The sequence below is a fragment of the Neopelma chrysocephalum genome, unplaced genomic scaffold, assembly GCF_003984885.1.
Source record: "Neopelma chrysocephalum unplaced genomic scaffold, ASM398488v2 Primary Assembly neopelma1_42, whole genome shotgun sequence".
Taxonomy (NCBI): Eukaryota; Metazoa; Chordata; class Aves; order Passeriformes; family Pipridae; genus Neopelma; species Neopelma chrysocephalum.
The window spans coordinates 8,914,879-8,933,048 of NW_020897700.1; the positions used below are offsets into that span (position 1 = coordinate 8,914,879).

Below are 18,170 nucleotides of genomic sequence, written 5' to 3' on the forward strand. Positions count from 1 at the left end.
AAAGTTCAAGGATGTGATTTCAAAGAACATGTAACCACTGCTACTACAAAAAGTAGCTGTCCTCCATCTCTTCCACTTGACTGTTCTTTCATATCCCCAGGTCACCTTCCCCTTTTTGCCTGCATAAATAGAGGTGTGGAAAGGAGAACAAACAGCAACTTTTATTTTTCCATACCAGATTAGTTTCAACTCGAATCGGCTCCCTGATCTGATTCACTGTCTGGCCATGCAAATGTTCATGCCAGTATAAGCAAAAACATTGCAGGGACAGAACAAAAGGCCAGAGGTAGCCATAGAGCAGGACCAATTCTTTCAAAGATTATACCAGCTTAAAGGTTTTGCAAATCCAAGCTCTAAGAGCACAAATGTTTGCATCTCAGACACTTAAGGCTTGATGTTGAAAACCCTGCAGAAGAATTGGAAAAAATTTGAAAGTGATCACTTTGCCTGCAGATATACAAAATAAAGTGGAGTAATAGTAATGTGTTAGCATTGCTCTGAGTTCCTAACCATGTTGTTTAGTAAAATTAGTAAATGTCAGCAAATTAGCTGAAGTAGATGAACACAGAGGAGAACATATATACAGTTATAAGAGCACACAGCATAAGTTATAAAATCTTTGGACTCTCACAAACCACAGTAATAAGGATCCTGCACAAAAGGAACTCCTCGGGCCCTGGCCACCAAATAGTATCCCTTCAGTCATCCTCTAACAAAGGGCACTACTGAACCACAGGGTAAGCATTTAAGTTCTTACAGCATTAGCTATCCACATCATATGCATGTTCTGCCTTGCCAGATGGCCTGTAATCTGGTCTCCCTTGAAGCTGAAAGCATCACATTAAAACTCCTAATTGGGGTAATATATTCATAAAGTAGTGACCTCAGTCAATGTTTCTCAAAGCGGGTTACATCATCCAAAAGGATCATGCAAAAGCTCTAAGGCAATCATTATGAGCTAGAAAAAAAATCCCCAAACTGCATTTGAGGGAAAAAAAATAAAATATATAAAAGTATAGAAAATGTGAGATGGTAATAAAACTAAATTATACTTAAACATATTGACACCAAAACAATCTGAGGGATAGTTCTACAATTCCAGACTGCTCACAGACAACTCTTAACCCTCTCCAGAAGAGAAGAGTTTGCACTGGCCCTTAAGGAAAGCAGGCTTTTCTCAGGTTTGTGTGAGAGAAGGGAAGCTAAGGGACTAAGGCAAATAATTACACAGATTTAGTTATTGTGAAAAAATAATATATACATTGATTTACATAATTTTTGAAGAACTTATGTTATAGAAATATAGTAGACTTTTTTATTAGAACTTTGCGATGTCCAGCCTACTACTGCTTTCTCAAAATCAGTGGGAGTTTTGCCAACATCCACCCTTCCAGAGGAGTAAAGACTTATCTGACCACTAATGGAAATTCCATCCTTAACATTTTCAGCCTTGAATTTTTAACAGAAAAGGAGAAAAAAACCAAACATGACTAAGACCTTCTGAATTTACAGTCTATTGCCCTAAGTTCTAGCCTGATCCTCATAGTTTACTGGGTTGGTTTGAGAAATTTAACAATATCAGAGGTGTTGTAGTAAAACGGGCCCAAGTCCCGGGGACAACCTGAAACTTCACAGTTGGATCAAACGTAGCTTTTTACAGAGGCACACATTAGAAATAACACTAGAAAAAGAAATGAGAAAAACGACAGATAATAGAGAAACTATTCAGAATAATCAATTATGGGATGCAAGAGAAAAGAATCAATGTGCCTTCCCTCAAACACTTTGCTAAAATAAATCCAGCCAGAAGGCAGTGAACATGAAATGTCATTACTCACCTCTCCCTACATAACACATGGGAGATTTCTTCCCGAGGTGCCATCCCCTCAAGACACCACTTATGAATCCTGAAATTCCACTTTACCCAACCTGTTTTTCAGGCATCTATCCATTTGTTCCTCCTCCTAGCAGTAGCTACAGGTTTTCTCCCTCATTGGGCTTCTTTGTCCAGTAACAGAGAGATCTAACAAAATTACCTCCGAAAGAGTAGTCTTCCTTGTTCTAATACAGCCACTGTCCCGACAGGGAATTTTAACAGTTCAAATCCAAAAAGCATATCCAATACATCTGAATTATTCCAAAGCTAATAAAGCAGTAAGTAGGCACAAAAACTGTTTTCTAGAAAGGCTTTGCCCCCTAATTCCAAGTGACCTCCATACTAGAGATTTCAATGACATCAAAACAACACATGCACCCCTAGTCAGATGAAGTAGAAGTTATAATCTCCACATTTGGCACATCAGACAAGTGACCTACTTGTAAAATTCTTAGGCAGTTTACCTCCCAGCAACTCAGAAGTACTCTCACCAAAACACTGTGCAAAATACAGTGTACAAAACTAAAATATACCACTTTACAAGATAAGAAGTTTCACTGAAATTCCTACAAAGAAATATATACACTAATATAAGAAGAATCAAATTCACTACTGAACAAGGGATGTAAGCATACTGTAAGCACACTGCTTTGATATCCATCTTGTGCATTAACATGACATAGCAAAATCAAGCTGATCAAATTTGTCCCAGCCACAAAAGACGCATGTACAGATGGATATACACAACTCTCCTCCATTAAATGAAACCATTAGTGTTTGCAGTACATTTACAATCTTCAAGAGAATTCTGAGACAATGTTGTCCAAGTCTCAACATCTTACATGTTTGTGAAGCAGAATTTCAATCGATGAGTAGCTCATGATAATCAGGAATTCACCTTCAATGCACAGAAATTACATTAAGAGAGAAGAAAGTATTTAAACTCTTTCTAAAAAAAAAACCAACAAAGTTACAAGAGATTTTTTAGAACTGATTAAATATTTTGAGCACACATGAAATAGAAAGAGCACAATTATCAGAGTAGTGATCTGAAAGCACTTTCAAAACACCCAGAAATGAGAATTGCCTCTCAAAATTTTACAGCTTTATGTTCTATAGTTTTGGCCAAAGCAGAAGTTAGAGATAAGTTTAGTCTGATACTAGCATTTAGATTCAGAAGTAAATCCTTTACTTTCTTCACCTTTTGAATTCAACCAAGAACGTCCCTATTTTTAAAAGTTCATGAATATCTAATACCATATGCAAGATCAAAGGACTCTCATTTCTATTCCAATAAAGCAAGGCTATAAAAGCACAAATGAGGTTACTGGGTGGGATTCAGTTCCAGACTAGTTGTCTATCTGTAGGTGCTCAGTAAGCACAGTTGATATCTAATATCACATTCTAGTTATCAGAGTAGTAGTCCAACCCAATCGAAGGAAATTAAATCACCTCATCTCCAAAGCAGACACCCAGTCAGGTACAGCACATTTTTCATTACACTGACTGTACTGACTACAGAGATATTGACTACAAAACAGTGTAGACACCGCTGGGCCGATTCACTTGCCCATGCGTTTGAGATGCCATGTGTAGCAAGCCTTGTCTCCAGCTTTTGTTCCAGAAGGCCACTGTTCTCTTACTGTCCATGACATATCTACTGTGCAGTTGTCTCCACTAACTTAAAGCATCTGAAATGGCTGTAGACACCTTGCTATCTTTAAAGTAAGCATATAGCACTACTAGTGCAGGTACCTAGATTCACGTATTACTCTCAAATAGAATCTCTGCTATTGTGCTGTTAAAGACTATTTCTGAGAAAACAGAAAAAGGTATCAATTAATATGGAGTAATGTATACAGAGAAAATAGAAATGCTTTCAGAATTATATTCATTTCAGTAACTCTAAATAGCATTGTATTCCAATTTGCTATTTTTGTATGGTTAGGCATAATTACCATGCAATTAAAAAGATACGTAGAAACAGATGTAGCTATTTTGTACCAGCAGATTTTCTTGTAAGCCTTTTAAAGCCAATAATGTTACACCAAAGGGCAAATTTTCCCCAGCATTTTGATGCTAATCAAGAATTCTGAGTCTAGCCAAGATGAACCTGCTTTTATAATCAATATGGCAAACTGAAAAATACTTACGGTTTATGTGATCAATATAGTATACACCAATCTGAGGATCATATGCAGCTTCCCATCCCCATGGCAATTCATCCCCAACACAATCCGCAAATGACAAGGGCTTTGTTAACCTAAAAAAAGAAACAACTCAATGGCACAGCTTCCATACATATGTTTGTTATTCATATTAATTCCTATTATGACAGAAACTAAAGAAAGATTGCAGGGAGAAAGGAAAGCAAGTTGTTTTCTCCCTCTTAAAGTTTTGGCTCTTGACTGTTTTTCCCCTATTCCATCCTTCTGAATTTATTACCTCCAAGAACATACTACTGCAAATATTTTTCAGTCCAGGAACTCAAGTGAGAAATTCAATGCAACATCTTTCATATTTGACAGTTTAAAATTAAACAACAACCAATACCTTGTAAAAAAAATAAAAACTATCTACATTCCTATTTGTCACCAGAAGAACTGGACCCTTTAACCTTGAGTCGGCAAAGAGAGCACAAGATTTCAAGATCATTTTCTCTAACGACCACAGACAAGAAAGTCAGAAAAGTGAATACAACCACCTAAGATCCAGTTAGCAGCATGCATCAATCCATGCACTTGAATAAAACAAACAGTAGTGTGCACAGAGTAGACATTTTATAAGTAACACTTAATGGGCCTTAGATGTTCACACGGTGCTTTTTTAGGAAGACAGACTATTAAAGTTTTTCATTTTAATAATGGAGCACTTATTTCTTACATTAAGTAGATTGATAAAAATAATACATAGGTTCTTTTCCAACTGAGGTTGAGCAAAGCTTTACATTATCATCTTTTTCTCCTTTTTTTAAAAAAGAAATTAGTATTGAGTTTCCTGTTGATAAATCCACAGATAAATGCCATCTATGGTATACTGATACATTTAACAGGAAAAACAAGAGATTTAAGGTTTTATTGTAACCATAGTGACAATAAGATTAGTACATATCCAGAGTTTAAATAAAAGAATCCTCAGAGTAAGATTATCAAGAGCAGTTCATGGGACACAAGCAGCACTCCTTTGCTCAGTGCTGATTAGGTTCTATCACCTAAGACAGTTTTTTCATCTCACCATTAAAATTCTATATAAATAAAAAGCTAACAGTCTAATTCACACATGCTTTTCTGTGTTTCAGGATTTTTTCTTTAATTACTTCCTGACCAAAAGAAACTGGTTTATTGACACTTTTTGTGAGAAAAGAAAGAGAAAAGAATATTTTACCTTCTACAAACTGAACTGGATTTTGTGTAGAAACCACCAGACAGACAGTACTTTACAAAACTATTGAATTCTTTATGCAGCTGGAAAAAACCAGAAATTTGAGCACAAGTTTGATTTAGAAATAATTGCCCCATTATTACCTGTATTATCATCATCATCATCAAGGTATCTGATCTACTAATTCCTTCAGTAGGACAGTATTCCTCCAAAGTAAGGTTGAAGAAATCACAAAGAACCAAGCTCTTAGGATTCAAAACATTTTGAATGGTGATTTTTTTTCCCAATTTATGGTTTTTAAATTGCAAGCATGAATCCACTTCCTGATATTTCTCCAGAGTTTACAACATAATCCTATGAAAGTTACTATTTCTTCATTTGAGGTTCTGAACAAATTTGCAGGTATGAGACAAATTGGCCTATTTATTGCCACTTACAAACTGCTGTGCAAAATCACTAAACACACTGAAAACTATTACAAAATACGGGTGAGATTACCAATGTGGAATTACATCTGGACATAAAAATACGGATTATAAGCAGCACAAGCAAGCTGTCAACTCCCCAGTGATTTCCACAGAGAGAGCAAGTCTGCAGTAAGCCAAGCCTATCTATTCTAACCCCTAACACTACTAACATTAAAAATACATTTTTAAATCCAGACACTGGCATAGCTCTGAGCAAGGCTGCTCCAAGGAGCTCTCCAGAAACCCCAGCTCTGACCTGCCACCCTGCTCCTGACCCTCCTCCTTCCCTCAGGGCAGCAGAAGCTACGCAGCTCAGCAGGTTAACAGCTGCCTGGCACTGCCGTATCAAACACACCTGCCCAAATGCTGCCTACTCGTAATTACCAGCATCACTTCAAAGATTACTGTTTTGTTGCAAATAGTAACAGCTAGAAAGAAAGAGATGGCTCTTAGGAAAGTATGAAAAGCCTTTTAAAGCCAGGGTAAGCACAATCACAGTTTCAGACAGGCAGCATGCAGCAGACTGAACACAGGGTATCCACCCAAGTCAGAGTTCCCAGGCCGCTGCTGCTCAGAGGAAGTATCAATCGTGTAAAAGCAACAGTTCTTTAGTGAGTCTGGTTAGTCACGTGAACAAGATGTGCCAACTACAAGAGCACATCTTGCTGTGAAGAAAGTCCTGTCTCAAATTAGATTACAACTGTAGATTTTCATGAAACATCTTAAACTATTTAAAAATAAAACTTCAATGTCATCTTTAGCTTTAACACTATAATATTAACTCAAAACTTAACTCATGTAGTTCAAGTAGAAAAAATATTTTAAATATCATATAGCAACATAGGAATCATAAAAAACTCATATAAACATGGCCAGATGGTCTCTAATAAATTAATTTAGAACTCTGCATAAGCATTCAATACTTTCATCAAAGATACACACCACAGCTAACAACACTCACAAGACGTGATTTTTAGATCACCTCTACAGGAAGGATATAAGCCCAATACTATCCTGCCTTTTCTTCTGTGCTCCACATCAATTTTATTTTTAATCAAATACTGACTTCTTACTATAATAGCACATTCTGTATGTTAGACTGCAGTCGACTCTGATCATGCAAATGTTCTGTCCAGGTGTTATCACTTCTCTGAAATCAGATACCGTGGGAATGAATAGCAGCCATTCTCTCATCCCAGACACTTCATACATTAAAGCGACTCTAAAAAACTGTGGAAAAGTACTTGAGTGACCAACTCTGGATCTTAAACAAAATGAGAAGAGGGAAACAGAAGTCAAAAAATACAGGTAGTACTGGATAAATTGTTCTATGAATTCTGCTCTGCTGGATCATGCTTGCACATCACATCCTTAAGATCTGAACTATGTCAGAAGAAGTGCTCCCAAGTAGATTTTTAAAACATGACAAAGTTTGCACAAAGTTTGCACAAAGATCACAATTACTTAAGTGTAACATTCCCACAACTCTCTTTTTCGTTCCAGAGTCTTTTAATGGCACAAGATTTTCAAGTCCGATGTGTACTTCTACATTTGAACAAGAATCAGCACAAGGTGATACCTGATTACTTAAGGCCCTCAGAATTGTCTCAACATAAATAGTATTTACTTTCAAAATACTTATGGCAAATGGGTGTGATTAACATGATATGAAGCAAGAGAAAATTTGCAAGACAAAAGTTGAAAGCAAAGAGTTACGAGATGTAATTGGAAAGGAAATAATATCTAGGAACAAGGACTGAAGGAATCTTGTCTGTGTGAAGATCATTATCTGTGACATAACCTATGATAGATGGACTACCATTACATTCATTAACCATGACCCAAGAAAAATGAGGTTTATTGCACCATAATAGAAGATAAAGTGCTGCATCTATAGGGCACTGATATTCTGAGGTAGTTCATAATACTGTTTCAGTTTGTAGCCATCAATTTACATGTTCTTAAAAGAATGCTGATACTCTAAAAAGTAGAACTTAAAAGTCCACATTTACTATCCAATGAAGTTCTATTAGTTAACAAAAGGCTTGGGGTTTTTTAATGCTTATCATTAAGCTCAAGTATGCTCACCCAGGGGCACTTTTCTTTTTAGCCTCAGCAAAAAAGAAGCAGGTGCGTGTAAGAAGTGGCTATTTTTAGGAAAACCAGGAAGCATTCTGTAATTCCATTATACAAACAATGTATAATTATGTTACTGCCAATCACTTCACAGATGCCCTGGGAAACCTAGGAGACAAATGCAGTTTATAAATCAAAAAGCTGTAATATCATATCAAATCTACTTTTTTCTTTAAAGTTTCCAAAATACAGAGTTAGCTAAGCTCTTAAAATGCAGTTTCTGCGATGATATGTGTTATTGTTAACAGCTGTTACTGCACCTACACCCATAACTTTAAGAATAAGTCTGTATATGCATCTAAGGTTAACAATGAATCACAGAATATTCTGAGTCGGAAGGGACCCACAAGGATCATCGATTCCAACCCTTAAGTGAATGGCCTATATGGGGATCGAAGCTGCAATCATGGCATTGTTAGCACCATGCTCTAAAAAAAATGAGGCTGATGATACTGTAAAATGGAACCGTAACTACAGACTGAGGGGTTGTCAGTGCAGAAACACTGTTCTGTTTGGATAACTCTCTTGTTTGATGTAGACCACGTTTTGTGGTCCCTAATTCCCAAAAATACATACAAGATAGGCTTATTTCTACGGTCAAGGTCCACAAAAAATAAGAAATTTACTATATATGTATTAGTAAAACTTACTATCATTCTGTGAAGATACAGACAGCCCATGATATTTCCCACTTCTGTGATCTGAGAGTATGAATGTGCATGTTCTCAAAAATGTGTATACGTATGTATTTGTGTATATACACAAACTATTTTGAACACATTGTTCTATGCAAGAGAAATGCTGCATTCTGCTGCATTCCTTCTCTGAGCACCTTTTTTCTCCAAAATCCATTGAGGATTAAATCGATTGCAACATTGAACTGTAAGTTAACCATATTATGATCAGGACTCTATCAACAGAAAACTCCACACTTTGGTCTTCATCCTCTTCTAAACTCAGTTGATACCAGCATCACCGATCTCCTTAGACTACTACCAAGACCTGATTTTATCCATACTCTGAATTACTGTGTGAATTCAGCTACTGATATGATTTGCTTACATAGAACAACGTGGATCAATTGCATCAATGATGTACTGTGACTTATAATACATGTGGTGGAGGGTGTGGGGAAGAGAGAAGGTTAAAGTAGGCAGATCTCAGAAAATGGTGGGGTGGGGAGGAGGGAGAAAGAGACACAGACACCAAAAAAATCCCACCCCACCCAAACCTGAGGTGATTTTCCCTCAATTAGAAAGGAAGAAAATATGGGTTGGTAAGAGGTACACAAATACCTGAGAAATACGAGCAGGTTCATCTTAATCTCTTTCAAAATTACTTTCAAGAATACCTCCTTTGCTGGGTGGCACTTCACGTACAGTCAACACTTGAAGTTTGGAATTCAATTATAACTACGGTCAATGCACAACTTCTATAGCAACTTCAATATGCATTTCAAAACTTTCTTCAAATACCCAAAACGAACTCCTGTACTTTTCCATGTAGTAAGATCTTGTGTGACACTTATATGAAATGCTGCATGGATTAAATGTCACACCTACTCATTTTCATATATAATGATGTATATTACATCATTTATTTTCTCTTACAACGCAGTACTCTCTAGAACCTTTTCTAGACAGAAATTGTTCTGAAAACTATATCTCTTCTCCACAATCTAGAACTGAGAAGACAAAACACAACTTACGATTCAGATGTGCAGGAACGAGCATCTATTAAAATATAACAGAAGAAACCAATGATGGCAGAACTATACGCACACTTACCTGGAACCTGGCTCATTTAACTACATACACCTCTACAGAAGGGTGTACAGATGATTTACCTATAACACAATACAACAGCAACACAAAAGTTTACTCTGAGTGCTTTCAGTAAGCACAATGACATAGAATAGGAACATATGATCAGGATCAGTTAATTTCTTATTTTGCAAAAGGATGAAAGTATTTTACTCTTAATTTTGATCCATAGCTTGAGACAAGCAAAGGTAAAAATTTAAATCAACTCATCAAGGAAAGGAATGTACAAACAGAAGAAGAAAAATGTTCTAAATTCTTCCTCAGATCTCCCGAATTTAGTGCTCAAGTTGGTTTTCAAAATCAATTCAATTCTTACCCAACTTTCTAATGCTATAGGCATTATGACTTTGAAGGGTGCATAACTATGTATTCTAATCCAACCCCAAATATCTTTACAAACATGGATTTTACTTACTTCGAGCACCCAACATGAACTTCTTGTATTAAACTAGGGGTGCAATTAATCTCATTAACTTCAAAAGTCAGTTATCTAACCTGAATTACTGCTTTAGGTTCCCTAGAGAGGCAGATTCAGCATATGAAGATTTTCCTCTTTTCCTAGTAACTACAGGATTCTGAATGCAACACTCCTTAGCCTACGCAAGAGTAACTAAATTTAAGTGGGATGAATACTGTAGCAGGTATCAGAGCGCATACAGAATAGCGAGAGTCCCAACTGTTGTACCACCTTGCAGGTCAGAGTTAATGAAAGGCATTGCCGCTCCCTATGGCTGAGGTCATTAACAGCATGAAAATTACACTGCACAGGGAATACAATTTTCTCTTCTACAAATTACAGTGGCTGAAGCTGTAACAAAATGCATTTGCTTTGTATTAATTATATTGCTATCACTTTCCTAACTTTAAAAAGTGGTTACTGCGCTGTTAACCTGTAGGAAGGGGCAGAATTTGCCCACAAAACACCCTTTTGCCATATTCTTTGTTCATTCAATTCTATAAACTAGCAAATCCCACACAAAACCTCTCTCTCCAAAAAGTACTCATGAGTCTCTCGACAGGATTTCTTCTTCTAAACACCATGTTCTTAACATAGTAGTGCCTCCCATTCAGATATCAGGACAAGACATTATGTACAAACTTTGAATTGCTCAGGTACATTCTCTTTTAGTAACGGTATTAAGATATACTGCCACTTTACAGGTATTTTTTTGAAAGAGTAACTAAGTGGACATCAGTACCGCATCAGAACAGATCAAAAAAGGAGTAACATGGTCACAGTGCCTGTATGAGAATAGTGGTGTAAAATAAACAAATATGGTAAGGTCGTGCACGTTTACCTTGTTCACAAGATGTGTGGAACCAAATGTTAACAAATGCCTCAGCTTAAAAGACAGCAAACACGCATATTACCTTTTCTGTGCCAATACAGAATTACTAATAGCTCAAACTAAAATCCACCCATTCTTTACTTATAAAAAATTCTCAATAATATTAAATTATGCTTCTTAAAAGCATTAAATGTATGCCTATAGCCAGTAGCATGTGCACCACTAATGTGTTTTGTATTACACACACATGCACACCACAGTATAGGTTTACAGTCAAATGTTCCCAGCCACGCTCCTACCTAGCACGGGCACGTAGCAGTCGACAGTACTGCACCTTCACCTTTTTGCACCACAAGTGGATTCTCAAAATCTAATTGCAGAGACTAAAGTCACAGCGGAATTATACACTTCTAGGAGACAAAGATTTATTAACTCCATTGGCAAGTATCTCCTGGATACATTTAATAAGTCTTTGCTTGTTTTCCAGATTTCAGATAATTTTGCTCCTGGTAATACAAAGATGGGTAAAACAGTCAAATATATATAAAAGAATGTAAACTTGAAATATGTGGGCACTGATTCTAGTTTTTTAAAAAAACATACAGGTATACATTTTTAATAGCTTGCAACCTCTATCCTGTGATTCTTTTAAGCCCTTGAATACTCATGAAAGACAGCAGGACTTAAAGAAATATATTTCTTGGTTTTACAAGGTTTTCTTGGTAAAGAAAAATGTAGAAACATGCAGATAGATGGAGGATTATACTAAGAGACATACATAAGTTTGCTAACTGAAGCAAACATTATTTGGGTATATCCCCAAACTCTATAAGCTTTATGCAATACAGAGAAGATAAGGATAGAAATCTTCAGGTCCTTCAAAGATCTTGCCCATTTCCTCTACAGAAAAAAACCTCTCCACAGAATGGGTAGCTTATGTCCTTCTCACACACAAACACTCAAAAGGAAGCAAGCAGAGAATACACAACTTAAGCTTTCAGTCCAGGAGGTAGCAGATAGGGGGAGATGAGTGCAGAGGGAGTGTGCTGCCCTCCAGCTCGCCATAAGATGCTACGTGTGTGTTAATGACTGCCATAAAAACACGTTTTAAGAGCAAGGAAGCAGAGCATAACTGCCTCCTCCCATTGAGCTGGCATTAGCTCAGTGTCAGCTCATTCTGTCCTTTCACAGGTGCTTCTGAAAAGGTACATGAACTGAATAGCTGAGACTCAGAAGGGGAAGAATGCTTTTGGGAAGGAAGGGACCCACACCCACTGGTTGCAGGACCAGGTCAAACTGCCTGCTGGCATGGTTTTTTGTTTCCTTTGCCTTTTGATTATGATAAACTGTTTTGGCTTTTTCACTTAACAATCACCATCAGTGAAAAAAAAAAAGCCCACACTGAACACAGCTATACATTTTGCTACATCATTTCAAAATTGAAGGTACTGAAAGAAACCAAGTCTGTAAGTGAAAAGGAGAACCATTATTTTCCAACTCAGCATTCTAGCTCTATGTTTTTGTAGGAAAATGGAAAATCCCCCAACCAAGTCACTATTTGTAACTAATTTATCTCTTTAACATTGCCCAGTTCAGTGCAAAGATGACATTTTGAAAGGTTAGGGGAAAAGGAGGGCACAAAGAAGTGGAAATCGGTAATGCCGTGAATATTTTCTCCCACATTTTTCTTCGCCGCAGCAGTTGGTCCTGCACTGGCATGTAAGCACTATAATATTAGACACCTGGAATGTGAGGAATGTCTGATAACCATACCCTAGCACAGGGATAATTCCACAGCCATAAACCAATGATATGACCTTTGAGCCTGTCCCCGGAAAGCTCAAATGCAGTGACATTATGAAAAGGCTATTATGTGCAGCGTTGCTATAGGTTATTTATATATATACATGACTGTACACTGTTGATAGAAGGACATCATGTTGTCATCAATTTAGAAGACTGTTAAGAAACTTAGCTATTAGTTTTAAGTCCATATACACCATGCTATTTTTCCAGTAATTTTAAGTGTTCCCTTTTCCACTAATTTTAAATGTTTCCAATTCTACAATTTCTGCCTACAGACTTGACTTGGAAATGTTTCCTTTACTTGTCTTGTATCACTCTGCTTTTCATTTTATACATTTATTATCCAAGTATTCTTCTACAATATGTAGATGGACCCTTAGAAATACACAAGGTAAGGAAAAAGGAAAGCCAAACAACAAAAAACCCCACACAAACCCTAAAAAAAGCACCATGAAAACCCAACAAATGCAGTCAATCATTGGTTTTTGAAATTCAAATAATGGCACACACTGCAGGAATTTCCATATGCAAACAGGAGCGACATCTGTCTCCAAAAGCTTACTATTTAACTGAAGTATGACACAACAAACAATGGGAGGAAAATGCCTATAGATCAGAGTACTTTATTAGAATAAATCAAAACAGATACACTTACAGGAAAGGACTAAAACATTTATTCTGTTAATCTGAATGACTTGTCAGCTTGGCTGTCAGTCACAAAGTACCAAAAGTAGGCTTCATGACAGATAGTTAACTACTAAAGGTTTAAATATAGGATGTTTTTGTAGTGTGATAATTAAATATGGGAAAGAGAAATGTATTTCAAAGAAAGAACATAGTGAAAACCAGAAAACAATCACACAATGTCATCATCAAAAGATCTTCCCTACCTCTAATCTTTCCCCTTCCTCCTCTCTGTAATTTCATACACGCACTACTTCAAATCACCCCACTACTCACCTCATCAGCTACAGAAAATGATTTTGAAAATTTTGTACTGTGAACTCCACTTCTCCTGCAAACACTTACTTGCAATGCAAGGAACCTTTGGATTTATAGACAGGATATTTAAAGACTCTCCTCTTCTCCCACTGAAGTCAGCAGGAGTGTTACCAATTTCAGTAGCAGGAAACTTAAGTCTGTGACAAGCACTTTGGAAAAGTACTATCCATCTGAACATCTCAGATAACCTCACAAACATTCGACTTCATCACTGTGAAGCACTTCAGTCAAGTATACCAATCATTCCAGAAGAAGGGAAGAGCAAACCTGAGTTAAGTCCAAGGTCACTGCAATTTGATAACAGATCTACAAACTGAACCCAACAGGGGACAACACCCCACTCTGTTATTCGCAGTTCTTGTCTCGATTCCAGCTTCTCATCCAACCACTTGTTTTGGAACAATTTTTAATGCATATTTCATTGAATCATTATGTGTTTTGCAGTACAATGCAGCTCCTGTTGCAAAAAGACTCAGTTAGATCAGAGCTCAAATTATACACAACCACTTGGCCCATCTCTGGCCACTGGTAAACCCTGTATCCAGATGCTACAGCAGAAACCCTTAAAAATGTATTAACATTTTTTTAAATGGAAAAAGAACAAACTCAACACTGATTATATAAAACTGCAAGCAGCATAATATTGAAAAGAAAAAGGATAATATATTTGTATTTTAATATTAATAAGAGACCATAAAAATGTCTGCCAACATTGATACAAATGTCTGCCTTGATACAAATGGTTCAGAAAGATCCTTCAAATAATTTCAGCTATGTTTTCATAGAAAACAGACTCTAGAAAAATCTTTGCATTCTTGAGAGCATATGGAAGTCACAGACTGAGTTATTATATTACATATTAGTAAAATTGCACAAAACTGAAATAACAAGTAAGGGCTGTAGCAAACGTTTGCTTCATAGAAATCTAACATTGAAATTAAAAGTGCAAGATGATCAAGTGTCAGGGTAGTGTAAAATTACAGTAGCATAAAATTATGATTATAAGAAGATTTGAGATATATGTTCTGGCCTACATTTAATCCCCTTCCACTAATTTAATACGAAAAACTCTAGTTTGCAATGCTTTTATTAAACTGTCTTTCTTTGTATATTTCAAGATACTCAGAAAATAGTATTATATTAAACAAAATCAATGCAGTGTTTCTTCACAATCTCTACTGTTTTTACATTTCTTTATTCACAATATTAATTGATTTCAAGTTTTAGATCAAATTTATTCCCAATGACTGTAAGGTTTGAGGAATGGGAAATATGCAACAATTATCCAACAGGAAACATCTAAGTTTGCAGTGACTTCCTTTCCACATACCCACTCCCAGAAACTGCCTGAAAAAAACTACCTCAAAACCTGTAATGAAGGCAGCAAATTTTCTAGTAGTCCCTAGGAAGAATACAGCACATACTCAGTTTATTGAAGCTTGGCCTTCTGTTGGAAGGGGAAAAAAAAAAAAAGGAAAAAAAGAAAAATCACCTTCTGCCTCTCATGTCAGATTGACTAAACGCCTTTCAGGTCAGCTATCCTTTTTGGTTCCCTTTCCCTGAACCCTTATAAGCCTTTCCTCTACCCCCAGCATACAATTGCTTGTCACACATTCCTCTTTACCAAGTATGTTTGGCATAAAGCTGTTCAGAGCAAATACTTCCAAGGCAGTAATTTGCAGAGATTGCTGAGAACTTCTCCGAGACACTGTCAAAGGAAACCTGGAATTTCCAGATGAGCTAATGCTGGAATAAAGCTGCCTACCTCTCCCAAACATGAAAATGTACTCCCTTCAGGTTTATTAGCAGTTTGTATTGCTGATTTAAAAATTAGAATAATTCAGGTTAAAGAATTACTTCAGAGAACATAGTACATATTCAAACCTAGTCCCTAGTTGTGGTGGCTAATAGCACAGATTAAATGACCATTTCTTTAAATAAGCATACTAACATCAAAACAATATACAAAATGCTCTCATGAGTAGCTAAAAGCAATGTTTTACCAGTCCAGTCTTTAAAGGTGAAAGAGGAGCAGAAAGAAGATGAGAACACCAGAATGAGGTTATTCTGCACATTTTCAAATTCAGTTGCTTAAGCTAACACTTAAAACTCAAAATTAAAAAAGAAAGTAGCCCATTTACAAAAATCTGTGAGGAGATTTTGTACTACTGTATCACTTTTAACTGGATCAAGAGACAACTATTTTTGCCACCACCACTGAAGAAGTCATTCAACTCCTTGTGGGTGGCTCTTTGAATCAGCTCAACACTTAGCAGAAGTCAAAATGCCAAACAGCTTAATTACATGTTACGAGGAAAGAAATATAACACAAAACAGAAAATACCACCATACAATTTTTTTAAAGCTGCTGAGTGACTACTTTTTAATGCTCCATTCAGCTCTGATAGCCCTGCACTTCTGCACCACCACAACATTTTAAAAGTAAAACCACAAACCAAGATGCAGAGAAAAGTGAGCAACGGCAATAAGAGTATAGAATGTAACGCAACTGAACAGGTTAATATCATTCATCTTAGTAGTCTCTTACACAGTGGAAATATGGTGTACATGAGAGGAACAGGCAGCACTTATTCTCTGTTTCTCACACTACAAGAAAGCACATGCAGAAAGTACAGAAGAGCAGGCTCAAAACAAAATTCTATACAATATACAATCATAGCTGGACCACACTGCCACTGTATTTTGTTGAGGTCAAAATCATAATTGCTTTCAAAAACAGATTTGACAAAAAATACAAAGAACAGATTCATAGTGACAGTAAATGTGATATTCCAGATACAACTGTTTTCCTATTGGAGTTGCTATTCTAAATTCACTTGTCTCCTAGCACATGCAGGAAGATTAATTAAATCTGCCACTCCCTCCTTTCCCAAGGCTGCTAAGACTGGAAATTGGAATTCCAAAGATATAAATTGTGTCATACAGTATCTTGTCTTAAAGTAAATTTAAAGAAAAGGCTCTGGCTATATAGGATCTACTGACCTTTACATTAAGGATTAAAAAGACAACAAAACCAACCAACCAACCAAGGCAGGTGATACTTTTCAAGATAGCTACTATTATAGCAGCATTATTCTTTGGCACATAATACACAAATCTTAAGAGTTAACATACAAAGACGAAAATGAAGAAAATATTTCCCACTGGGAAAAAAAGAAAAATAAGAAAAATACTTTGGTCTTGTACACATACTTCAAACTGGACCTTGTTAGAAAGTATTCTTAAAATTGTCTTACTACAGAGAATATTGTGGAACCCTGAAACTCATAAACACAAATATCTTTGAAGTCCATTTAATGTATTCTTAGTTAAAAACCATATAGTTGTTGAACATTTTATCACTAGAGTTTCTCTCTTTTTTTTTCTTCTGTTAAGTTATAGTCACAAAGGATTTTTTTTTAAAAAAGAGTATCACAAAGCTAACATTTCTTAGACTTATATTAATCCCATTTCTAGCAAATAATATTAAATTTTAGGAACAATAGAAAGCTAACCTAGATGAGGGGCAACAAGTTTGAGTTCCATCTTGAGTTGAACAAAAGAAGTCATAGCTAGTCTCTACTTTTGACTAAAAACATGGTACCAATTCTCTTCATCTGCCCTAGTTTTGTAACAGCAACCTGCAAACCATGCTTGCCTTCCTTTGGACTAGTAGTCAACAAGTTGGATTCTACCGGGAAAATCATGAAATGTGGACTATTGGAGGGACCAGTCCTGTTTAACATCTGTATCAGTGATTTGGAAAAGGCATCAGACTGCACTCTCATCAGACTTGCATATGACACCATATTGGGGGGACCAACCAACACTATCAAGGACATGACCAGCCTTCAGAAGACTTAGGCTACAGGAATGGGCCAGCAGGAACCTTCAGAGATTCAGCAACACAAATGACAAGTCCTGCATTCAGGAAGCAAATGCCCCCTACTACAATACAGGCTGGGACTGATCAGCTGTGGAGTAGCTTTGGGGTCCTGGTGGGCAGTAAGCTGGCAGTGATCCAGTGCCCTGGCTGCAGAGGCCAATAGCCTCCTCTATCAGCAAGAATGTGGCCAGTAGATCAAGGAAAGTGATTACCTTCTCTACTCTACACTCATTAAACTGTATCTCAAATACACCACTCAGTTCTGATCTTCTAAGTCAAAAAAACCATCCCCAAACCTAACTGCAGCAAGCCCAGGGGAAAGCCTCCAGGATGGTTGGGAGCTGAAGCGCCTGCCCTGTGAAGACACTGAGGGACTGGGGTTTGTCCAGCCTGGAGAAGAGGTAGCTTCAGAGGGATGCAACAGCAGCGTGTCCCTAGCTACAAGGAAGTCTTCGAGATGAGTTCAGGCTCTGCGCAGGGGTGGGCATAGTGGAAGGATGAGGG

General features: G+C 36.8%; 1 protein-coding gene across 1 annotated transcript in view; it reads right to left on the bottom strand.

Moving 5' to 3' along the window:
• Positions 1-18,170, bottom strand: part of WWC2 (WW and C2 domain containing 2) — a 104,659-nt gene that overhangs the window by 64,152 nt on the left and 22,337 nt on the right. Inside the window, exon 2 of the mRNA XM_027676652.1 lies at positions 4,030-4,139. Within this exon, the coding sequence (XP_027532453.1) occupies positions 4,030-4,139 (110 nt within the window). The remainder of the gene's footprint in view (positions 1-4,029; positions 4,140-18,170) is intronic.